Source organism: Episyrphus balteatus, chromosome 3, assembly GCF_945859705.1.
Source record: "Episyrphus balteatus chromosome 3, idEpiBalt1.1, whole genome shotgun sequence".
NCBI classification, from domain to species: domain Eukaryota; kingdom Metazoa; phylum Arthropoda; class Insecta; order Diptera; family Syrphidae; genus Episyrphus; species Episyrphus balteatus.
This window is the reverse complement of record NC_079136.1, coordinates 41,204,926-41,231,201: the sequence shown is the minus strand read 5'-3', so window position 1 is coordinate 41,231,201 and position 26,276 is coordinate 41,204,926. Positions and strand designations below refer to the sequence as shown.

The following is a 26,276-nucleotide window of genomic DNA, read 5'->3' as shown; positions in this document are numbered from 1 at the left end:
TTCCGAAGTTATTTATTTGGGCTCTAGTAAAAATAGGCTTTAAGATTTTTTGTTACAACAAAAGCCAACAAATTGCAACGTATAAATGCTACCTAAATTTACACCCCAACTTATCTGCCTGAACACAACCATTTGCTGAATTACAAAAAAAAAATCATTCAAAGCCCATTTTTTTCCAGAGCGTCCTACACCACATGCTGAATACAACCACCCACACACCCACAATACAATCTGTCAAAAAATTTCAAATACATATACTAATTTGTTGTTGTGCTCCAGCAAAAAAGCCTCTCCCCAACTGCGCACTTACACACAAACACACATATGCGTGTAAAGTTTGTAATCAGTTGAAATTCATTTTCATGTATTTTTTTTTTATTTTCGAAAAAATGTCCGTGGGGCCGCGACCGATGACGACGTCTCCCAATTTATTTTGTTGACAAAAATTCTTTTAAAAATTAATAATAATTAATTTTTGTTTTGTGATAATTAAATAAATATATTCGTTTATTTGTGTTGAGTGTTTTTTATGTGTTTTTTTGTGCCAAGAGAAAAAAAGAAGTGAAAATAAATTAAAAAAAAGATCCTGAATCTTGAAGAAAAAAAGAAACAAAAAAAAAAATATAATTTTCCAAAATGACTGTGTGGCTGGATACGGATGATCAACATCGCTTTGGAATTGGTAAGTCGCTTTGCAACTCTCCGAAAAATTATTTATCTCCATTTAATTTTTTATTGGAGTTTTATTTTTTTTTTTTTTAATAATTTCATCTCCAATCATTTTTGCTACTGGAACAATTTTAGCAACAGATTAAAAACATTTGTCGTCGTCGTAGTCGCTCGTTGCTCGTTCAATTTCAATGATTTTCTTCCCTTGCTTTGCCTCGCGGCAACAAATTACCCTTGAATCAAGAAGAAACTGAATGAAAACGAGCGACGAGCGGCAGCGAACAACAATGACAACGACAACGACACAAACATAGACGACGACCTCCTAGGGTGGAACTTGTTGCATTTTTATGATACACAACAGAAACAGAGCCGCAAGAGGGCAAAAGCACAGAGGTGCAACAACTGCATAGAGAAGAGATTGTGCCGATGCGATGCGTTTTGTTGTGTGTGCATCGGAAATCGAATCAATGTTCTTAATTAATTGATCATTTCTTTGTAATTTTTGGAATAAATTCAATTCGATTCGATTCCGTATCTGTCGATTTTGTTTAATTTGTCGTCATTTAGCCCCAATCGCCCTCTTGGCTTGGAATTGAAGTGAAACAACAAAAACCCACAACGACCACAGTAGGGAAGAATGCCTTAAAACGTGGTATTAAATTAACCGTTATAGCTGGGAACCTGAAAATTTGCATGAGACCTTTACTAGGTCATATCCAAGCCTATAATTGCCAAGCCCACTTTAACTCCCACTTAAACTCTTATTATTTGGGAATTAATAGAATTTTCAATACTTTTCATTTTCAATTGATAGGTTATTTTAGGGCTAAAGAGACTCAATAATACATAAACTTTTCATCTAGACCTAACTATAATCAGATGCAGGGAACTTACTTCACGGGAACTACCTTCAAATGGGAAATAACTTCACCTCTAGTGAGAAATAATTTCGAATTCCCACCAAATTTCACTTTTTCGTGGGAACGAAATTCACTTTTGTGTTAAGTTATTACCCACGGAGTGTAGGAATAATTTCACTTTTTAACACAGTATAGGCTGTTATAAATTACTTTCGAGATTCAATTGCAGTTTTCAGCCACAAAATAATATATTTTATGAGGACTGTGGTATCTACTTTTTATTACAATTGAATCGTTTATTTTCAAAACATGATAAGCCCACTTTTTTTCAAAATTCGTTTTTTTTTTTTTTGACTGAATATGTTCTTGGGGGATAACCACACCTGCCTTCAAAATATGAAGCATCTACTCAGTCTATATTCAATTTTACAGCTAAGCGAAAAAAATGTTTACTGTCAAAACATGATAAAAGTCCCGGACTTATCATTTTTACTTGCTCTATAGGGCAAGTATTGGTTTCGTGTAAAAAAAATCGAGGTTTTAATCAAAACCAACATTACGATAATGGAGAAGATAAAAAAAGTGGTTTTCGTCATGCCGTCCGTTGGTCTGTGCGTCTGTTCGTCCATCTGTACATCGAGCTAGGGCCTAAACGGATGGATGGATTTACTTGAAACTTTGTACAGATGATTTTTGCGTAATACCCTAGGTCCGTTTTTTTTTAGTTTTTCAATATCTCTTTTTTAACGCATACCTCCCATATACCGTTTTCGAAAATTGACATTTTTTAAGTTCATATATTTGATCAATGCACAAGTCAATTTTATTCAAAATTTTAAGACATCACTTTGAAGTTCAAAATGTATTAAAAAATTAAAAAAAAGTTTTTGAAATCAACTTTCGATTTTTTTTTTAATTTTTTTTCTCGACACTAAACAAAATCTTTAATTTCCAATAGATATTTAAGATAAATATACTTTGAACTACAAGAGCAAGTACGTGCGACCCAGTCGTGCATTTTATTTAAAAATAAACAGCAACTTTTTTTTATGAGTAATTGACTACACATAAAGCCAGAACTATAATTGTCGGATTCGTCGGATGAAACGGAGAGGAACAGCGTTCGCAACCGCACTCGACGGATGAAAACTTATCGAAAATACAAAGAAAACAACAACAATTGACATTAGCTTCCGACTCCATTCGCCAATTATGGTTCTGGCTTAAAGAAGCTGACTACTGACTCAAAATCTTAAGTTGAAAGCGTCTTTCAAGTTAAATAACTACTCGAAACATGATAATCTATTCCCAAATGCAATTGTTTAATAGACTGAGGCTTTAGAAAAAATTGTATATTCTTTTTAAAACTAATATTCACATTCGTTTATTTTCAAAGTGAATCGGTGATTGTTAAAACAACATAAGTAACATTTTTATTTTTTTTTAGGAGAGACAAAAAACTCTGTATTTTTGACGGCGCGGTCGCATTGACAATTTTAGCTTTAAATTCGGCTTAGAGGCCTTGTTGAGAGTTGAAACTAACTAAAAGTTTTAAAAAAATATCTTTATCAAAGAAGATTTAACAAAAAATAAATATTTTTTATATGTTGTTTTAACACCCAACGTTTTGTTGGGAGTCAAAACCACTTAATTACTTGGAAATAATGTTGTTTTGACACTTGTTTTACATCCAAAGTATTAGCAAATTTAATGGAAATGAATAAAAGACCATTATAATTCAGCAATTTTAATTTTATATATATACATTAAAAAACAAGAACATTAAACAAAAAGGCGAAAGTGGACGTTCCACGGCCAGCAATGAATTTGTTATTTTTTGACGTAGTTAAGTCTTTTTCATATTGTGCAAAAGTTTTATCCTTGTGACGTAGGTACATCAAAATAGTATAAAATGCATTTTTGCATTTAACACTTTTTATTGATTGCCTCATTGATGTAATTTTAATGTTTATTTGAAGTGAAAAATATGATGGTTTGAAGACCTTGATCTTGAATATCAAACCAAGAGAACCCAAATTAGAAGCCTTTTAAGAAAACAGTTACGTGTTTTTTTTATAGTTCGGATTTTCAATTCTTTGCTGGTTTTAATCGCTTGAAAACTCTCAAACAAAATCTCGAAGTTGATTGCTTAAAAAGTTTATATTAAGATTTCTATTGGCATGATATTCAAGATTTTATCTTCATGCTCAGGTAAAATAACAGAGAATGATACTTCGTATTCAAAATAAAAATTAAATTCAATATGTCCTTCACATATTGCAAGATGCATTAACACAATACTAATATTGCAATATCTTACATTCTTAATGCAATGCAGTGAAAAGTTCATAGTAAAACTTTTCCTTAGTTATAGTTTTTTCATTTGTAACTGCCGAACGTCCAACTCAGAATTTTCTGTATTTATATCCATATTTTAAAGACCTAGAACAATTTGAAAGATGCCATTCCACTCAAATGACCACGAACAACTGGCTGACAGTAAATCATCGAAAAAAACTGTAAGAAATAACAGTTTACTTTCTTCGTTTTTCTAGCGTTGAATAAAAAAACAAATTAATATCAAGTACTTAAGGTGTTTTAATACTTAATTTCAAAATTGGCAGAAGAGATATGTTGTTTTAGCACTCAATGCGTATTTTAACCTCGAAAATTTATATGATCCAAATATCAAACCATGTTGGTATTGCTCTCAACGCTAGTTCTACCCATAAGCAATACAAAACAGTTATAAAAGTGGTTTCAAAAAATTTGTCACTTATGTTGTTTTAACAATCAACGATTCAAGTATGATAAGCCCAAAATCGTTTTTATTTATTATCTTTTGAACTATCGGTCCAAAAAGTAAATACCAAACGATATTCTGTAGCTAGGTAAAAGTCCTACAAAATATATTTTTTTACATTTTGTTACACTTAACAAAAGAAAATAGAATGTTTTTTTTTTTCTCCTGAAAATTTTGAAATCATGGACTAATCATGTTTTGAAAATAAATGATTCAATTGTGAGGACTGACAAATAAAAATGAGAAATAACAAAGTCTTAAAATTCTTTACTCTTTTTCATAATGCTTATTCTTTATAACTAAGGAACAACAAGAATTTATTTGCCTTTAAAATAAATTGAGCTGGGGTTACTATAATAAACTCTATTTAATATCAAAGTCCAAACGCAAAGGGGAAACAAAATTCCCACGCGAGAATCAATTTTGAGGTGTAAAAATAAAAAATTCGCAACCTCAAAATTGATTCTCTCTTATTTTTAAACGCCTTGCGTTTAGACTTTGACATTGAATTGCTCGAATTTTTCACTTTGGGTTTGAAAACTGCAATTAATTGAAAGATCAGTAAGACTAATTTGAATATATAATAACAATTACTTCAAAGTTTTCACAATAAATTTGTATGTCCTTTTTGAAAAACGAAAAATTCAAAACTCCCGTGCATTTTTTCTCTGAATATTTACAAAAACGTTTGCTTTAAAAATTCATTTCATAGATGAAAATGAAAAATCTATTTTACATATGGAGGACCATTTTCTACACAAGGGTAAACTTTATTAGGGTTTACAAAGAGCTCTGCCAAAAAGTTTTTTGTTTCTAACATAACGATTAAAATATTGAGTGATTTCAATAGCAATCAAAGGCAATGTATTGATCTTAACTCTTTATTTCTCCAAATTGAATTTTTGTTACTCGGTTCAGTACAGCTGTGAGCCCTGCTGCATACTTTATTAATAATAAAGAATTTTTACACTTATTTTAATCTTATGATTAGTTTCAAACACCTCTATTACGATTGTCTACTATCAATTGATAGTTGATAATAAATACATTTTGATCTCTTATTATCTAATTTGCAAAAAAATTCAAAACAAAGAATTATGTCAACCGTTATTATTTGAAATACTTATACATAATTAAAAAATTCCAGGCAAAAAAAATGACCAGTTTTCCCCCAATTAAATTTTAAAACACCAAATTTCAGTATTTATCAACTATCACTTGACGATCGTAATAGGAGTACAGGGGTGAAAATATATTTGTTTTTTTTTTTTTTAGTAAATTGCATAAAACTGTGCTCAAATTTCTTATATTCTTTACACTATTTCTCGATGACCTTATTTCTCACCTTAAGTGGGGACATAACTACACCAGGAAAAAGAAAACGGTGAAGAAACGGGAAGTCCTATATAAAAAAAAATAATATTTTTATAAAGAACGGATATTCCTCTATTAGAAAATATTAAAAAATCAAGCATATTTGCAATTTAGTTTTTTTTTTAATTATTGCCAGCTTTTGGATCGTTTTGTCCCATTGTGTGACGGCACGTCGAGTAATTATTAAAAAAAAAAAAGTTGTCGACCAACACACAATCTTGTTTGGTGTTCCATTTGGGGTAATGTCACAGTCATAGCAGGCGCAATCGTAGTCCACGACAAAGCCTCTTTAAAAACGAAGTCGATGTTGATTAGAATAATTTTTATGAAATGGAGGGACAACTAATGAAATGCATTGCGGCGGGCACTTTCCCCCTTTTTCTTGTCCTGTGTGAAAGACAGTGGGTTTTATTCGACGTAAGACGAAACACCCAACATGTAACACTGTTTTTGATAATTTTTGAATTGAAAGTCTCAATCTCACAATATGTTTTGTTGTTGAATTTATGATGATGATGATTCTTAAGGAATCTCTTTTTTTCTTCTGATTAACAAACAAAACAAAAAGAAGCGTCATTGTTGGAAGCGGATGTTGTTGTAGTTGTTGTTGTTGTTATGCTGCTCATGTTGCATGTTTGTAAGAATTTGTACACCTCTAGAAAATGACTCGTCGTCGTCGATTGTCATGTTTTTTTTTTTATTTTCTTCACATTTCCCGATAGAGCTTTACACATTTTATTGTGCATTGATTTGATTCGAGTTCATGTGTTTTGTTTGGTATATTTTTTTTTTCTTGGGATCTTCTCGGAATGGGAATATGAGTCATTAACCCAAATGTCTGTAGTGGAATCGTGATGAACTTGTAACAGAATTTGATTTGACTTTTATTGTTATCTAGAACATGAGGATTTATGAGCTGTATGTTGGGTATTTTGTATAATAGTTAAGTAAAGTTGTTCCTTTATATGTGAAATTTGTAGCAAACTTTGTACTTACTGGTTGGCTATTTAAACCAGATTTAGTTGATATAATCACCTACTTCGCAATTATTAATGCGTATAATATTTTTTTGTAAAATAATTGCGAGGTCTGTAGTTTATATTGAAGACTAAAAACAAGTTTTATTATCAAGTTTTTCCAATATGTAGGTATGGTATAAAAAAAAAGAAGGAAAAAAGGAATTTTAATTTTAGTGAGAAGAAACCTTGACACTGACTAATTGACAAAGCTTCATTGTAGCTATAGGCTAGTACATTTTTAAGGGCTCAAACCTCGAAAAATTAAATACATTTTTGGTACTATGCTATTAATGATTAAGCTACCTACATATAAACAAAGATTCTTTGCTTTGTCTACAAACTCAAAAAGAAAATTATCTATGCATATATTACATACTTTTGTGTCTTCCACAAAATAATAGCATTAGTTTTGGAAGCGTTGAACTAAGACTATCTAAAACATTATTTTAAGATCATCGTTCTTTTGCTCCACTGCAAAACTAATAGTTAGTCTTTTTGATCTTAAATAAATATTTGCGCGTCATCAGCGAAAAATATGAAATTCACAATTTTTTAACAAATAGAAAATTCATTTAAATACATAGATCATAATTAAAAGGGGACACAAAACGGATTCTTGTGGCACACCGTTAGGCACAAATATTTAGAATTAACTATTATTATTGTCAAAAACTGCTTGAGTTATATTACCAAGATAATGATTACATTAGATTGCAGACAAGTTGACTCATTTGACTCATCAATATTTGACTCTGGCAGGTGCTACGAAAAAAAAAGTCAGGATTACGGGCCAACCTCGTTCGGGAATTTATTTGAACGTGCACAGATTGTAGAAGGAATAAACAAGGATTACCTTGTTGAAAATTGAAAAAGGAAAAAGGAAAAGAAAGTTAATAGATTAAAATTAAATGGTTTACTGAGTCAAAAGCCTTTGAAAAATCCAGAAACACCGTAATCCATAAATGCCATTCAATATTCATGAAACACTTCTTCACTTGCTTCATAAGTTCTGAAATGCAACAATGCTATTATCTCGAAATAAATAATAAATATGCTTGCGTTTGGGATCCAATTTAAAATCTATTATTATCTTTTGTTCATCCAAAATGACTTTGATCTGCCTTGCATAGAAAAGGTAAAATAGCTATGGGGGTATAATCGGTGTTTTTGAGTGATTTAGATTTTGGAATAAATAGTACACTTTTACGTTTGTCAGGGAAAACTGTTGAAATACTTGTTTAGATTATACTTGCGATCAAAATTTATAAGTAACTAAGTTTTGAGTTTGTTGTTTGAAAGAAAATAATTTTCAATAAAATATTTATTCTGTTGTTTGCTCTATTGGAATCAAGACGTTTTTATTTATTTAACTCTGCTAAAAGGTTATGGGCCCAGTCCAATAACAAAATAAGGAATTATATATTTTAAAGAAAAAATATATTGCTTAAAAAGATAAATGTCTTTGCAACAGAATTTGGGAACCCATCAAATGGAGAAGCTTGTTGGTTCCGAAAATTGGTCAACATGGAGCTTTGCCATGAAAACTCAATTACAACTTGATGGTTCGTGGAAATGTATAGAACCTGATGCAGGCGTTGCATTGGATGCTGCTAAAGACAATACTGCTCGGTGTAAGATGATTCTGGCCATCGACAAGAGTGTTTACGTCCATGTAAGCGACGCAAATACTTCCAAAGAAGTTTGGACAGCTTTGAAAAATCTTTTTCAAGATTCTGGCTTGGACAGGCGCATTGGTTTGCTTCAAAAACTATGCTCAGTGGTCCTGGTAGAATGTTCCTCCGTAGAAGATTATGTAAGCTAAATCGTTTCGACTGCACAGAAGTTGAATGAAATAGGATTTGCAGTAAATGAAGAATGGGTTGGAAGCATATTATTGAAGGGTCTTCCTGATGAATATAAGCCAATGATCATGAGCATAGGTTGCAGTGGAAAGCCAATTACAGCAGATTCCATCAAAATGAAATTGCTGCAGGACGTTAAGTGTGATTCCAAATCATCCAACAGTGCTCTTTTGTCAAAGAGAGGAAGTTTCTCGAATTCACACAAGAAAATGAAGTCAAAGTATGACAAGAAAGGCAAATCACGTTGCTTTAACTGTGATGGGGTTGGACATTACGCTTCAGATTGTCCATCGAAGTTAAAAAGTCAAGATTTTAAGTCAACAAAAAGTGGCTCAATGTTTGCAGCGTTTCATGCAGAGTCGAAACAGCATGAATGGTGTTTTGACAGTGGTGCAACTGACCATATGACATCTGATCCTGGTTATTTTAAAGAACTCAAGCCATTTCAAGGTCAAATTAAGACAGCAAATAACATGTCCATGAATGCTATCAGTAAGGGTGACATATCGTTGCCTGTTTTAACTCCACAAGGAAGAAGTGATGTTGTTGTTCATGATGCTCTTTATGTCCCAGAGTTGAAAGTCAACTTACTATCCATAAAGAAGATTGTGGATCATGAAAATGTTGTCGTCTTTGACAAAGATGGATGTCGTGTCATAAATTCTTCAAAAGAAGTTATAGCAAACTCTGCTAAAAAAAACACTAGTTGTTAGGAGGTTAACATGTTTTTATGTTTTTGGGGTGAACTCCATCCAATCCAACTAACCTTGAGTTTATTGATAGTATAGAATGTTGAAAGCAAATTGCATCCTTGCATCATAATGGAAAATATCGTCAACTTATTTTAATTAAATTTACTCTGATTGTAAGTGCATTTAGCCTTGCGAATGAAAGATGTCACCTTATTTCGGGTCTGCTTAAAATCATCATATTATATGTACATATTAAAAGATATGAAAAAGTAAATTTAGTAAATTTTAGATTCATATTATCTTTGATAAATTGATTAATTCAAGGTATTACAGCGTTCTTAATTAAAAAAAAAAATAATAAAAAAATTGATTTTACAAAAAAAAATTGAATTTTTTGAAATTAAAGTTACTTAAATCTTATAATTTTTTAATCAAAACCGTTTAAGGCGTTTTTGTTAAAAAATAACATTTCCATCTTGGTCATATGACATACGGTTAGTTTTTTTTTTTTCTAAATGTCTCCTCAGTGGAATCACTGAAAAGTGTAAACTACTAAGAATGTGGAAAGCTTCCTATGCCCCATATGAAGCATTTCCAATGGAAATTCCCCACTTGGGGCTTTTGTAATTTGAGCTGATATACCATAAAGGCTGTTAAACATGGTGGGAGCAGCATCCTTCTTTGGCATGGTGTGGGCCCACTTCATCGGATAGAGGGTATTATGGACCACCTTAAATACAATGAAATCCTAAGGGATACTATGCTGAAGAGGAAATGCCCTTGAAGTTGACATTTCAACAACCATTGTCTGTGAAACAATGGCTATTCGCCCGAAAATCCGAAGAAAGTGCGAAAAACTTTCATAACAGAGACCTAAGAGCAAGTAAATATGTTAAAAACTGTAAACCAGAACCGTTTTATTATTAAATTAAAGAACTTATATTTTGCTGCTTTGGAGAAACCTTCTTTACAAACACAATTCTATGAATTTGCAGCCTTAAAACTTTAATGTCACTGAGGAAAGTGTGGCCAAAAACTGAATTAAGATTTAAACGGCAGAATACTATTGTTAAATTCACACTACCTATTGAACTCAGTTTAATGTTCAAACGAAATGGTGAAATTGAATAAATAGTTGAATTGAAGCTTAAACTTAAAGTGAATTCAAACCTCAAAGGAGGGTTATTGTTTCCAACAAACGCGTTTATATTTAAAACAATGACGAAAAGATTTCTTAAAAATATTGTAATTAAATTTTTGGTGCGTCTTCACTTAAGACACACCAACTGTTTAAATGATGGAGTCTTCATATCAATATCAATCAAATCAAAGCTCATACGACTTTTTAAACAACATGACATTTACAAAAGAGAACAAATCTTCTCTAGGCCACTTGAAGATCCGATATCATCAAGTATCGAGAACTAATTGCAACATTACCACAAAACCATTTGTCGTCGTATACTTGTCTTTACAAGGCCACTCTTATTGGAAATAAGAAAACAAAAATCTACCCTAAAATTCAAACCACAGCTAAATGAATACATGAGACAAATTCCAATCGCGTTTATCTTTTGTATCATTTATGCCATTACTTGTTTTTTTTTTTCTCAAAACTAAAAAAAAACTAGAATTTGAATGAACAAATTATGAATTTAAATGTCATGCTCAATTGTTTCGAAAGCTATGTATGTATGTGGTTTTTTTTTTATTATTTTCTTTTCCAATTTGATTCTTTAGGTATTTTTGTTTTTTTTTTGCTTATAGAAGCTTTATATTGACGCGTCATTGTCACTCTCAACTCCCAATTGGGTTATATCTTGTGGCTGGCTGGGCTGTGTGGCGATTTCTTCTTTCGAATGAAACAATTAGCATTGCGCAGAATTACTCATTCGTTTTTCCACTTAAAAGTTGTGGCACGCAATCGAGACTTTCAGCAGAGCATTGAGATATCGAAAACGGGCTCCACGTCAATATGTCGCAGCCAGTTCCATGTTTGTCCAATTTCTATGACGAAAGCTGGGATCGTTGAGGTTGTTTGTTTTTATTTTTTGCTTTTGCTTTTTTTTATCTCATTTTAAACGCATAAACCTGCAACACTGCAAAATTAATCTGAACAACTGCGTGTGATTGAATTATTCAAGTTGCTTTATGCTCCACCTCACGTTGGCGTGATGCAGGTGCGAGGAGGAAACAAGTAGCTTGAGTGTTCAGTGTGCGGTGCTACTTGTGCTTGATGCACCTGTTCAATGATGATGTCTTCTTTTCTCTATTTTTCAATGTTTGCTTTTCAGGGTTGGATTATGCGTAGAGCAATATAAACATTTACCCAAAGGCCACAAATTTTGTTTAAGGGTTTCAGTTTGTTTTCATATAAAAAGACGAAAATATACAAACATTCGAATATTGTCGCATAACCCGCGTTGAGATTATTTTATTTTTACACCTCAAAATTGATACTCCCGTAGTCAAAATTTTTTCAGCTTCACGTTTGGGTTGTGCAAATCAAATAGAATCTCATGTGATCAAATGTTTTTCTAGTTCAAGTTTGCCAAATTATAATACTTACATTCATAGGATATTTAGAGTCGATAATGTAGACAGTCTTTGTAACTAATAAGTACTTTGCCTGGTCCGCTTCACGGGTTCTTTGAATTTTAACTCCCTTTTCGGGTCCTCTGTTCCCCTCGCGTAACTTCGTTGCTCGTCTTAGAGTATGCAAAGTCGCCAGAAAGGCTCCAAAAACAACAGTTTTTTAACTAAACTTCGGCTTGCCCCGCGGGTGATATTTCCAAACTAAAAGTTATTCCGTGTTACACCAATTTCAGAATATTGAAAACTGAATTCCGAAATGAACTGCTGCTTTTTAAGATTCTGTAAAAAGTCAAATTAAAAACACACTATTTAATTCTTCTTGATGAAAGTGAAATTTAATTTTACATTCAGTTCAGAGGGAACGAAAACCGCAATTTTTTTTCAGAATGAGATTCTTACCTAGCATGGGAACTAACTCCACTTTACTAAACTGAATTTTATTTTTCTTGGAGTGGGAACGGAGGTAGTTAAGTAGACTTTATTCCCGTAGACTTAGTTCCCCGCACTAAATAAGGCTAAGTTAAATAAAACTAACTTTCCAAAAATTGATTTTATTTCACTTTAAATGCGAAATAAATCCGATTTTCAACCTTTGATTTTAATTCTTTAATAAAGCGAAACAACACAAGATGTCTATAATTTTCCAACTTTTCAAAAAAATAAGTTGACAAAAATAGAAAAAAAAAAACAACTCAAGCATGTTTCTTGCAAGAAACTTAATTTTTAACTTAATCTTTTTCATTTACATATGTAAATTTAGCCTTTCCAAAATGAGTTTGATATGATTTTTAAAACATTTATTTTATTTAAATAAATACATCCTGAAAAATATGGACATTATTCTGGGCGGATTTTTGAGTCTTTTTGTTTATCAATTGTCAGAAAGCGCTTACTCGGATTTTTTTTTTTGCTATTACAATGTATTCGATTGAAGTATTACTCTAAACCAGCCATATTCAACCGTTTTTGAGTGGATATGAATATGTTTTTTTCATGGATTTTGTGGGCTTTTCTTTGAAAGGTTTTATATCTTTGAGGGATAATGATGCCAGTCTCCAAGTTTTCCTCTTTTGCTGGTAAGCATCTTATTAGAGATCGGCTATCAGGCCGCACGTTGAGTATAGCTAAACAATTGACATAAAATAAGTGAGATCTACAGATTTTTCTTGATATTTCATAGCTTTTAAATATTTAGGGGTTTAAATACGACCATTTTACTCAGAACAATTCATCACTTTATCCGACTGCTTCATTCGGCAACTGAAACTAAGCTAAACTTCGTTTGCGCACGTATTAAAGGAACAATTTCACGTAAGGACAGAAAGTCATTTACATAAAATAAAAACGAAAGGGCCCAAGAATGGAACCTTGAGGTACACCAACTTGCCCTGTGTTCTTATTCAAAAAACAAAGTTTGGAAATACTGTTATTTTTGCCCCTTAAAAGAGTTTTACATAAGTCACTAAAATTATTACGTCTATACATTTTGTGATGCAAATACTTAAGAAATAAAGGCATTTATCCATAAAATAGCATAAACTCGAGACTTGCATAAGAAGAGTTTAAACAGTGTTTACGAATACCCCAAATTGTATTTACCTAAACATACAGAAAGAAGTTCGACCCTGTTGCTAAAATAAAATATTTATATGCTCTTACGCACGATTAGCTCACGACTCAGATAGTTTTATCCGATGCATGCTCCCGAGGGATACATTCATTTTATTTTAATATAAAAAAAAAGAAACAAAAAGAAGCAGAAGGGAAGGAAGCAGCTTTGCTTGTTTTGTAAATCTATATTAAAAACTCTCTAATGAGGGTCGACGTAGAGTACGTCGAATAAGACGACGACGAACGATGACGACAATAAAACCACACAATTGTACTGTGTATATATTTTGATATCACATACACTCGTGGCTCGTGGGTATATATTCGTTTATTCCAGAGAGATGGCAATATTGAAAAGAAGTTTTTACCTACGATTAGGATTGAGGATTGAGGCTTGTGAGGATTGCTTTAAGGGTCGTATTTTGTGAATTTGTATAGACGTGTATTTAGCACGTGCTCAGCACTTGATTCAGCCTGTTGAAATGCTATAAATATTTCCCTGCATGAAAATATACATATAGCAACTGGCATACATGTAGCTTTATACCTATATGATGCCTATTTTGAATTTCGGCCTAGAGGAAGAGAGAAGAAGAGTGAATGACTTTTTGAAAAGGAGACCTATTATAAGGATTCTGAATAATGCAAAGAGGTTAATGGGTTCTGCAACCCATGTAATTGAAAGGTAATTGGGTTGATTGCTTTTAAATGCTTTTCTTTTGATATAAATGAAGAAAAAAATAATGAATGTAATGTGTATACTTTTTACGAGTAGGTATATCGTATGGAAGCAGGAGTTATTTTTTTTTTTGTAAAGTATTTTAATTGAAAGACTCCTTGTTATTAGGTTCTTACAAAAGAGAGGTTTTTTTTTTTTTTTAAGTTTTCAAAATTAACATATAAAGAGAGAAGGGAATGAATTTTTATGTTACATGAATGGAAGTTGAATTTGATTTTGAGACTGGTACTGACATGCTGAGAGGGTAAAGAAAATATTTCAACTTTTTAACTTCCTTGGAGATGTTTGTCTTTTATTGCTTTTGTTTATAGGGCATGAAGTTAGTGATGGGTGTATAAATATGTCTGCGTTAAAACTTTTAGTTTTCATATAGTTGAATTCTTTCAAAGGTGACTGACTTGGTAACTCCAATAAAATAGTAATAATAACAAATTCAGATTTTGTCATATTCACCCCTTTGAATCTGCGGGTTTAAATGTTTGTATAGAAAATTTATTTTTTTTGTACTGGGTCTTCGAGCAGCACTTGAATAGAAACAGAAGGTGTTGCTTAGAAATAAAATGCACGACTGGGTCGCACGAACTTGTTAAAATAAAATGCACGACTGGGTCGCACGAACTTGCTCTTGGAGTTAAAGTTGCTTACATTTTTAAGACTTTTTATATAGAAATTTGGAAAAAAAAAAATAAAATTCGTTTAAAAAAAAAATAAAATAAAATCTGAAATTAAATTGCCCTCCAAAACAAGTATGCAGTTTTGATTGATATATTAACGTGCATTTTAAGAAAAAAAATTTTCAAAATCGTTAGAGCCGTTTTTTAAAAAAACAATTTTTTATAAATAATTTTTTGGAAAAAAAGTTTTAAAATAAAATTGTAATGCCATTTTCTAGACATCACTAATCAACATCTAAAAACAAAATTTCAAAAAAATTCAATGTCCCGTTTTCGAAAATTTGATTTTTCAAAAAAAAATTTTCAAAATTTTTTTAAAAATCCAAAAATTATTTTTTTGGAAATTTAATTTTTGGTTTATATTTAAATTATATAAATGCTTCTTCACAAAAAGTTTCGTTGAAATCGAATAAGAAGTTTCGGAGATATTCGAATTTGAAAAAAACGGTTCTATGGCAGGTACCGTTAATAACGATTTTCGAAAAAAAAATTTTCATTGAAATATAGACCTCAGCTTAAAACTAATATTTGAATTTTTTAAACAAAATCGTTGGAGCCGTTTTTGAGATATTTCAATTTTACTAAAATCGGTATATGACAAGTACCGTTATTTTTGGTCCAAAAAAATTAATTCCAAAAACCCCTCTGGAGAGTCGCCAAATAAAAAAAAAAAAAATTTTCATTGAAATATAGACCTCAGCTTAAAACTAATATTTGAATTTTTTAAACAAAATCGTTGGAGCCGTTTTTGAGATATTTCAATTTTACTAAAATCGGTATATGACAAGTACCGTTATTTTTGGTCCAACAAAATTAATTCCAAAAACCCCTCTGGAGAGTCGCCAAATAACGCTACATACCAAGTTTGACATTAATCGGTCCATCCGTTTAGGCTGTAGCTCCTTATACAGACAGACAGACAGACAGACTGACAGACTGACAGACTGACAGACTGACAGACTGACAGACTGACAGACTGACAGACTGACAGACTGACAGACTGACAGACTGACAGACTGACAGACTGACAGACTGACAGACTGACAGACAGACTGACAGACTGACAGACTGACAGACTGACAGACTGACAGACTGACAGACTGACAGACTGACAGACTGACAGACTGACAGACAGACAGACGGACTTCCGGGACCCACTTTTTTGGCATTGTCTACCATCGTAATGTCATGGAAAAATGTTATCTCAACTTTTTTTTTTTGTACGAATGCATAACTTGATATATAGTACCTATATCGCAAGTAAAAAGGAAGTTTTTTTTGCCCTTTTTGCTTTTTTCTCAAACCTGGAGCGTGACCGGGCAAAACGGACTTGAAATTCGGATTCAGCGGGTCCAAAAACATATAGAAAGATAGGTCTGGTTCCTGGTAAATACAACTTTTTTTTTTGTGTGCTTGCACTGTCGCTGTCATCCCCGGCACACGAAAAAAAAGTTTCATGTACCAGGAACCATACCTATCTTTCTATACGTTTTTGGACTCGCTGAATTTGAATTTCAAGTCCGTTTTGTCCGAATACCCTCCAGTTTTGAGAAAAATGCAAAAAACTCCAAAAAAGTCATACAAATGCAAACAAAATGCAGTCACAGCTCAAAACTGGAGGATAACCGGGTCAAACGGACATGAAATTCTTAATCAGCGTGCCCAAAAACATATAGAAAGATAGGTCTGGTTCCTGGTACATGACACTTTTTTTTGTGCCGTAGCAGTGAAAAAGCGCAAGATGGGTGCAGTTTGCAGTATTTCCTTAATGCAGACAAAAAAAAAATCAGAAGAATTTTTGAACTGTTTAAAAAAGAATCATGTTGATTTCTTCCTGCTAGATTTGGTGGTTCCTCTCCAAAATGAGCATAGCCGATCGTCCAGATATTTTTGGGATTCGAAAAGGATTCTGCAGAGCGGGAAAGCTTGACTGAAATAATAATCCTGGGTGTAGAACAGACAATCAAAATAGAAAATTCAACTCAAGCGGAAAGCTTAAGAACACGTTTTGTTTTTTGCCATCAGTAAATCAAAGCTCTTCTTATAAATCCTAATATAATTTCATTTCCTGGTTAAACTACAAAAGGACTTAAATAACGTTTATATGGGCCAAACAACATGGTGCATAGCATAAATCATACAGTCTAATTTTGAGATTATCGAAAAAACACCCATCGTGTCCATCGCAACCTATGAAATGGTTATCCCACTTCTGAAAAAGATAGAAAGGAATGGTTTAATGAACTGATGTCAAGAAAAAGAATACTTTGGTTTTCAGAAGAGCTAATTGCATCTTTTTCGAATCAAGCCGCATATTTAAAAGGGTTAAACTTTTCCGACAAAAAAAAGTATTGATTTTACTTCAAAACTACTTTTAACCGGACCAAAAACTAACTTCACTTTTTCAAACACCCCGTATAATGTTGTTTTTTTTTTTTATGAAAATACATACAACAAAAAAAAACTTCAAACCCTGAAAGGCTATACATAGAATTCCATAATTAAACCCGTTTCCAAGATTTTCATTAGTTCATTTATGTCCATCCGAACATAACATCAATTAAACTAAAAATAACAACAACAACAAAAAAAAGCAAACCTATGCTATGCATGTGACTATACTTGGTATAGTCGCGGTACCGTACTCGATTCTGTTTGTATACTTGTCTCGCGCATAAACTGCGTGTATTTGACATTAAAAACAATTAACCTCATATCATAATGTGTACTCTCTGGGGTCTGCTGTGATCTGAGCCAAGCTGAACTAAACTGAAGCTGAGGGTAGTATTCCCCAGTGCCAACAGTGTGTTGATTATAAATGCAGTGTTCTACATCTGTAGGAAGTAACTCGATAACGAGCACTAAAAAAAAAAAAAAACAAACAACCAAACCAGCTGGGTTATATTGGTTCTGGCTGCTCCTCTGATGTCTCACTATCTCTCTATCACTATAAGCTGCGTGCTTAAAACGCTTGTTTCATTTTCCCATTAAGCAAAGCAATAGCTTCCCCCCTTATTTAATCCCGCCGCAAAAAAATTTAAAAATAAAAAATGAATATTGAATGCCAAATGAGGCAAATATAAACATTGTAGATGGATCTAGTAGCTAGTCACCCCGGAGACGTGTTTGCATAGCAGTTAGCTAAGTCGGTTGCTCTTATCATCATCAAGCATTATCGCACCTTGTTCGTTTTTTTTTTTTAAAGTCTTCCTAACAACTTATTCAAACTCAAATTTAAATTTAAAATTTTCTAATAAAATATTGTTTATCTTCTTTCTTCTCTTTCACAGCAAAAGACAATTTCGAAGAAGAAGATAAGCCCCACAGATTGACATTGGATGTTGGTGATTCCGTAGTGATTCTAAAAGAACTTACACAATGGTATTACGGCTACAATACCAAGTGAGTATATGAGTTATAGATTGATTGTTGTTCATTTCTATTTCATGAGAAAATTAACGCTTGAACTAATAAAACATCGATTGTGTGATAGAATTTATTGTGAAATCAGTTTTTGATTTGATTGGGTCAATTGAATTTTGTTATTTTTTTTTTTTCTCTGTCGAGGTTAATATGCAAATAAGATAAAGACATTTTAGATAACAAATAAGACTCTTCATAGTTTACACTGCAGTTCGATGGGTTTGGAGCATTTACAAAATAAAATAAAAGTAAAAATCTATTGATAACGTCTTTTTCGGTTCGCATACGTTTAAGGATTTTGCCTTTTTGATTTTTCTATTCACCTCAAAAAAAAGTATCAAGTGCAAAAAGAAAAAAATTTGCTGGCCCAACATTTGCTTAAGCTTTTTTCATCTAAAAAAATACTCTCTGCCAAGATTTCTACTTTACAAGTTGATAAAAGATTTAATGTCATATGTTAACAAAATGGAGAAAGCCTTATTCACATACATCTATTATTTACATTAAGGCGGTTCTTATCCGGGATATGCAGTTGGATAGCCGCCATTCAGTTGGAAATGTTGAGAAATAATTTCCCTTTCATTTTAGATTTTTATTTCCTTTCCTTGTCAAATATTTTCTTTGAATTTTAAGGTATACTTTATATGAGGTATTCCATTAGACTCGCGGTTTGTACCGTGAGAAAGTGTTGTCAGAATATTTTAGAGGCAAGGAGCTGATTTTGAAAAATCTTAGTACCAAAAAGAGCCGAGTTAAAAATTGGTCAATTTTGTTTTGGTATGAGATTTAAAATTTTTTTTTTAATTTTTGGATAATTTTTTCCTATCAGACTTCAAGTATAATTATTTGTATTTCATTTTGTTGTTATATTTTAGTTTTCCTGTTACAAATGAAAAATTTATGCAAATTGGTTGTTTCTGTCCAAATTTCTGATGGATTTTTGTTGTAAAATGCTTTGATTTTAAAGGAGCTTTAAATTGCGAAGTTCAAAATTTAAATAGCCAAATTCGGATGAATCGGAAGTCAAAATTTTAAGGAGCGAGTGAGCTTGTTTGGCTATAAATAGCCTGGCAACACTGCCGGGAGACTATTCGGGAGGAATTTCGAAAAATAACAATACAAAGATCACCTTAATGTTCATACATACGTTGTTTTGGACTATTTGTTTGAATCGAAGTTCTCTAATTAAAAATACATTGTGTCTGTACTCATTTTTATGGACTTTTTATCATTTTGTTACAGTTCAAAAATTGCATTTGAGTTTGCGACGTTTCAACGTTAAAACTGTTGAGATATCTCATGAAATCATAGTCACAGAACCTTTATCAGATTTTGGGAGTGGAGGAATATAATATTAACCAAAAATTGGTTACATGAAGGTGTAAATATTAGCTCCCTGATAAAGAATTTAAAAGTCTGGCAGGTTTATTTAATGCGCACAAATTTCACCATGGATGAAAACATCCAATAGAAGGACTACACATGTAATCCAGAAGCTCAAACAGAATAGTACAAAAAGGCCGTAAAAAGCCATATTAAATCAATAACTTAACAAGTCCAATTAAATATAGTGTATATTCTTCAACTTTACTGATTTCAGTAGTAGTAGTATATAGAATTTGTATTATAAAACCAATCTTCTTCCTCTTTATTAACTAGCCAAGCCACGACGGGCAAAACCTTTTTCCAGTTTTAATGATGAAAATCTTAATCTTGCTGGATATAGTTCACATTAGGTTTTTGTTAAAAAATTGAAAATTATATTGAAAAATTAGGAGGATAACTATGTGAAGGAATTGGAGTGTATTTTTCAGCGACCGTTGGTCGTCGATATTAAAAAAAAAAAACAACCTAAATGATAAGAAGACTTTAGAGAACCTTTTTGGTTCTTCAGATTTTGTTTATTTTTCTTGTTAGCTCACTCTTGGGAGCAAAATTTTCGCTCTAAAATAAATATTTGTTAAACACAAATGTTAGAATTATTGTGCAATTTTGATATCTTTCAATGCATGCAATAGCCATATGGGTAACGAACATTGTGTGTGTATAAATGTTTTGATTGTGTATGTTTACTGGTAAAAGTATGGTGCCAAAACGGAAGTAGTTGGATCTGGAAGAAAGAAACTGAAAATGATAATGGATGTTGTTTTGTTTTATTTATTCATGATGTTGGATGGCGCTTACGTTGAGAGAAGTTTATCTTTGGTGCTGGCGTAGACCTTTAAAAGAATGCATTTTCAAAATACTGAGAGTTTCAATACACTTGAAATCTTTGAAAATTATTAAAATTTTATTGAAATTTTTTGTATTGATAGGATTAAAGAAAATGTTGTTTTTATTCAATTCACTCATGTCGAACTAGAAACGTTTACATAAAAACAATAATGAAAGATCTTTATCTCTGGGTGCTGGATTCGCATCTGAATGTCTCATGTTCTTATACGGACTAAGGTTTAATTTATGCTTCTCAAAATTGAACTGCCTTTGGTTAGTACACTGAGGGTCAGTTGTACAAATATTTAATCCGTGGATCTTCTGAAATCGGTAGCAAGGCTGAAGTTTAGCACTGGTTCAAGGTTCATATATGTAGAAATAGCAACATTCATGCTTGACCCGAAGTTAAATTCTTAAACCAAGGCTGATCCACGTTTATACAACTGGCACTGAGAGTATCGTGACTATGGCACGTTCTCATACAACTCTTAACAATTATCGTAGTCCCAAACTTTTAACATCTTTCATAGATCGTTATATTTTGCTAAATGCATCGGTACCATACAGCAGATATATTTAAAAAAATAACGCTTGCGTTCCAAGCTGATGGATGTCATTTTTCAAGTCTAGAGTTAAGTCAAATTAAAATAAATTGCACGACTGGGGTCGCACGTACTTGCTCTTATGCTTAAAGTAACTACACTCCTGCTCAAATTTAACGCACATCATATTTATTTTAAAGTAAAGTCCTGCTATTACTTTATGCCACAGCATCATGGTTATTTTCTCAAATGAGACAATAGTGATCTTAAATTAAAGGTATGGAATAATATGTTTGTCGGGAAGATTTGGGGAGAGATTTGCTGAAGTCTGTCTGTTAACCCGCGAGCCTTTTAAAGAAGAGTCATAAAATTTCATGGAGTTAAATCTGCTTTACAACACCTACGGAGTTAGCGAGCATCTGGTTCCAATCACCCCTAGATTTGGTCCACAGTTTAGTCTGATGCACGATAATGCATGCTAGAGTAGTTTGAGAATATCTTCAAGATTTTAATATTCCAGCTTCGGATTAGCCACACAGAAATCTGGATTTGAATTCAATAGAACATGTGTAGGAAATATTGAAAAGATGCATTCGCGACCGAAATCCACCTCCAAGCAGTCATGATCAACTGAAAACTTCAGTGAAAGAAGTGTTAAAACAAAACCTTCAAAAGTTAATTAGTGGAATGGACAAACGACTCCAGGTTGTCATATGCGCTAGAGGAGACTATACCAAGTATTGCATACAATTATGGGAAAGAACCGTCACCCGCTTCCATTTTTTTTTAATTTTTCTTCTTAAAAATAAAAATTATTTTATAATCAGTTTTCAGACCTTGAATTGTTAAATTTGGTTTATCTTTTTTTTGGTTGATAATACTTTTGCAGTTTAGCATTTTTTCGACTTGCTAAACAATAACAAAACACAAAAAAATGCACCAAAGAATTTTAAAGCCTTTTAAAATAAGATGCAGGGGTATAACTTCAGACGAAAAATGTGTGCGTTAATTTTGAGCAGGAGTGTATAATGTTAAAGCTTTTTATTCAAGAAATTTAAAATTTGATATTTTGAAGAAATTTCATAAGTAGTATAAAAAAATTAAATCTGTTTTTATAATTAATAAAACTCCGTTTTAAAATATCTTAAAAAAAAAACAAATATGCCATTTTATTTCTCGTATAAAAAGGTATTTTTAGAAAAAAAATTTTGAAAATTGTAGGTGCCGTTTTTTAAAAAAATAATTTTTTATATATAAAATTTTTCAAAAAAAAAGTTGGTATGCCATTTTGAAGAAATAATAAATTTACACATAAAAACTAAATTTCAAAATTTTTCATTGATCCGTTTTCAAAAAATTGATTTTTCAAAAAAAAATTTTGAAATATTTTTTAAAAAACCAAAAATGCGTTTTTTGAAAATTTTCTAAAATTTTAATATTATCTCTACTTACACACTTTTGTATAAAAATTTTCATTTAAATCGGGTTAATTTTGTACGAGATATTCAGAAACGAAAAAAACCGTTCTATGACAGGTACCGTTAATAACGGTACAAACAATATTTTTTTTATTTAAAAAGTTGGCCCTTATGTGTAGTACTACACACAAAAATTTTAATCAAAATCGTTAGAGCCGTTTTTGAAAAAAATTACCTTTTCTATTTCCGTTATATGGCAGGTACTGTTAGTTTTGGTCATAAAAAAAAATTACAATTTCCCCTCTAGGGAATCACCAAAAACTGCTAACTACCAAGTTTGAAGAAAATCCCTTCACTCGTTTAGGCTGCAGCTCCAGATAGAGACAGACACACACACAGACAGACAGACAGAATTGCCGGACCCACTTTTTTGGCATTCTCCATCATCGTAATGTCATGTAAAATTGTTATCTCGAGTTCGATTTTTTTTACGAATCCTAAACTTGCCCTATAGTACCTATATCGCAAGTAAAAAATAAAATGCACGACTGGGTCGCACGAACTTGCTCTTGGAGTTAAAGTTGCTAAAATTTTTAAGACTTTTTATACAGAAATTTGAAAAAAAAAAAATAAAATAAAATCTTAAATTAAATTGCCCTCCAAACCAAGTATGCAGTTTTGATTGATATATTAACGTGCATTTTTAGAAAAAAAATTTTCAAAATCGTTAGAGCCGTTTTTAAAAAAAAACAATTTTTTATTAATAATTTTTTGGAAAAAAAGTTTTAAAATAAAATTGGTATGCCATTCTTTAGAAATCACTAATCAACATCTAAAAACAAAATTTCAAAAAAATTCAATGTCCCGTTTTCGAAAATTTGATTTTTCAAAAAAAATTTTCAAAATTTTTTCAAAAATCTAAAAAAATATTTTTTTGAAAATTTTGTTTTTGGTTTATATTTAAATTATATAAATGCTTCTTCACAAAAAGTTTCGTTGAAATCGAATAAAAAGTTTCGGAGATATTCGAATTTGATAAAAACGGTTCTATGGCAGGTACCGTTAATAATGATTTTCAAAAATTTTTTTTTTCATTGAAATATAGACCTTAGCTTTAAACTAACATTTTAATTTTTTAAAGAAAATCGTTGGAGCCGTTTTTGAGATTTTTCAATTTTACCAAAATCGGTATATGACAAGTACCGTTATTTTTGGTCCAAAAAAATTAATTCCAAAAACCCCTCTGGAGAGTCGCCAAATAACGCTCCATACCAAGTTTGACATTAATCGGTCCATCCGTTTAGGCTGTAGCTCCTTATACAGACAGACAGACAGACAGACTGACAGACAGACAGACAGACAGACAGACGGACTTCCGGGACCCACTTTTTTGGCATTGTCTACCATCGCAATGTCATGGAAAAATGTTATCTCAACTTTTTTTTTTTTGTACGAATGCATAACTTGATATATAGTACCTATATCGCAAGTAATATATCAAATGGAAGGTTCCGACTAAATTTATGATGGAAATAGAATCTTTTTGATTACAATATAAACATCGAATATTTATTTTGTACTCCAATCGATTGCTAGACACTTCTAGAACATACTTACCAAATATGAGCTCTTTATATTAATGGGAAGAGCCTCCGCTTCGCAGTTTTCCATTTCTACATAAATCTCGTATTAAAAAAAAAATCAATCGACTTTTTAGCAAATTTCTTTACATATTCTTTTAGAAAATTGAAAAATTATAAAAATGTACAAGCAACTGCTCGAAATTATATCTTCAAAAGTTTATAATTGATTCCCTTACCGGAAAATGTTTAAATTTGTCATTAAGCTTAAGTTATAAAACGTGTTGATTAATTTTTAACTCTTCCTTCGATTAAGCTTTTGCATAAAATGTTTGCTAAAACATCTTTGCATTCCTCTAATTAGTTTAAGACAGAATTATAGAACGTCCTCACTGGCAGAATATGTCTTGTCTTATGACTTTAGTCTAGCACTGGTGGTGACTTTGTTGCCAAAAATGAGAACTGGTTTAAAAGATTTGGTTTTTAAGATACCCATTTCCAAATTTTCACTTAACTATGCGGCGTTATGGTTAATGCGATAGACGTTCGTTACAGGTTCTGTATTCAATTCAATTTAAAAATTGTAGAATAGAATGGAAAAAGTTCTTAGTCACTACGGCTTGGTTCTTGCTGAGCTCTTCGCTCCAAAAATGTTTTTGTTTTTTTTTTTTTATGTCAGGGATTAGAACAAATTTTTCTGGAGAACTTGGCTTTGCACTAGCGTGCCTCTTTATTAAAACTCTTCGAGTTAAATAAATAGAAAATCAATTAAAAATACGTTCCAAAATGCACGATGAAAAAAATAACAGTTAAGAGGTTTCACAATATCATATTTAAAACAAAAATGAATCCTATGAAAAGAAAGCAACATTTTAATTTTCTTATTTCTAACCCACAGAAGAAAAGATAAACGAGGAATCTTTCCAAAAGGATACATTCAAACCGTTGAATGGGTCTATATTAAAGGCGACTATTATATTAAACGTTCAGAAATAGTCGAAGAAACAACAAAAGTGATATTAGAATGGGGTCGATTATTAAAAGGCTACTATCTGGTAAGTAATATTCTTTTACTTCAATACATTTCCAGATCGATTTAATGATTAAACATCTCTTTTTCTTTCCAATATAGAACTGCCATCCGGATTTTACTGCAATCAAACGAAAAATGTTCGAATTGATTCATCTTAGGGCGTTGCTTATATCCGGCAATCTTCCAGCTGATGAAATGCGCAAAGTTAAATTGCTAGCCACCTCACAAATAGACACAGGAAATTGTCTGCTTGGATTGGACATGGTAGTGCGGGACGAAAGCGGCAATATGCTCGACACAAATGCCACTTGTACAACTGAGTTGTATGATCATCATTTGAATGCCGTTGATCGTATCCGAAGGGCGAATGTATGTTTGTTTATTTGTTCTTCTTTTATTTTTTATGATTGACATTGTCATAACGACTACATATTTTCATTTTGCAGAATCCCCATGCTAAACATCGGACATCACGAACAATGAACAAATATTCACACAACGTCCTGCTTACAGTACATGCATTTGTTTGTAAATTCCAAGAGGACTCTGATCTTCTATTCACATTATACAATGGGGAAACCCATAAGCCAATTACAGAGAACTACGTTGTGCGATGGGGTCGATTGGGCATTGCACGCGACATCGATCAATTCGATAATATTCGTGTTCTCTTTACAGATTTGAGTACAAATGACCTCAATATCAGTATGTTATATTTAGTTTGTTATGCCGTTCGAATTGGTTCAATGGAAATGAAGGAGAAAGATAGAGACAAGGAAAAGGACAAAGATAAAAGGTCAAGTTTAACTAGTACGAGATTAAGTTCGGCTAGTAAGAAAAGTTCACAGCTATCAATTAATTCGAATAGCTCGTCGGGGAATAGTATAGATCATATGCGACGTCCTTTTGGTGTGGCTTGTAAAGATCTAACACCAATTATTGGCAAACCAGATGATTTTAAGAGAAATCTTGACTTGCCTTTTATTATGTGTGAGAAAGATAACTTTGATACGACCTTAAAGAAGCTGGTAGCAAATAAGGATATCGGGAAAATCGACTCAAAAGTAGCTGTGAGCATAGAAGTGCTACAGGGAGATATTAAACAGGTGAGTTTTATCGAGTGCGAATTTATTATAAAAAAAACTAACTTGATGTTATTTCTTTC

The 26,276-nt window shown here is 32.0% G+C and overlaps 1 protein-coding gene across 2 annotated transcripts in view; it reads left to right on the top strand.

Annotated features, from left to right (window-relative positions):
• Positions 1 to 378: 378 nt before the first annotated feature.
• LOC129915499 (dedicator of cytokinesis protein 1) overlaps positions 379 to 26,276 on the top strand; it is a 44,689-nt gene continuing 18,791 nt past the window's right edge. For both annotated transcript variants that reach the window (XM_055995057.1, XM_055995055.1), the window contains exons 1-5: positions 379 to 682; positions 18,192 to 18,303; positions 24,977 to 25,133; positions 25,211 to 25,480; positions 25,558 to 26,217. In XM_055995057.1, the coding sequence (XP_055851032.1) occupies positions 637 to 682; positions 18,192 to 18,303; positions 24,977 to 25,133; positions 25,211 to 25,480; positions 25,558 to 26,217 (1,245 nt within the window). In that variant the 5' untranslated portion in view covers positions 379 to 636. The remainder of the gene's footprint in view (positions 683 to 18,191; positions 18,304 to 24,976; positions 25,134 to 25,210; positions 25,481 to 25,557; positions 26,218 to 26,276) is intronic.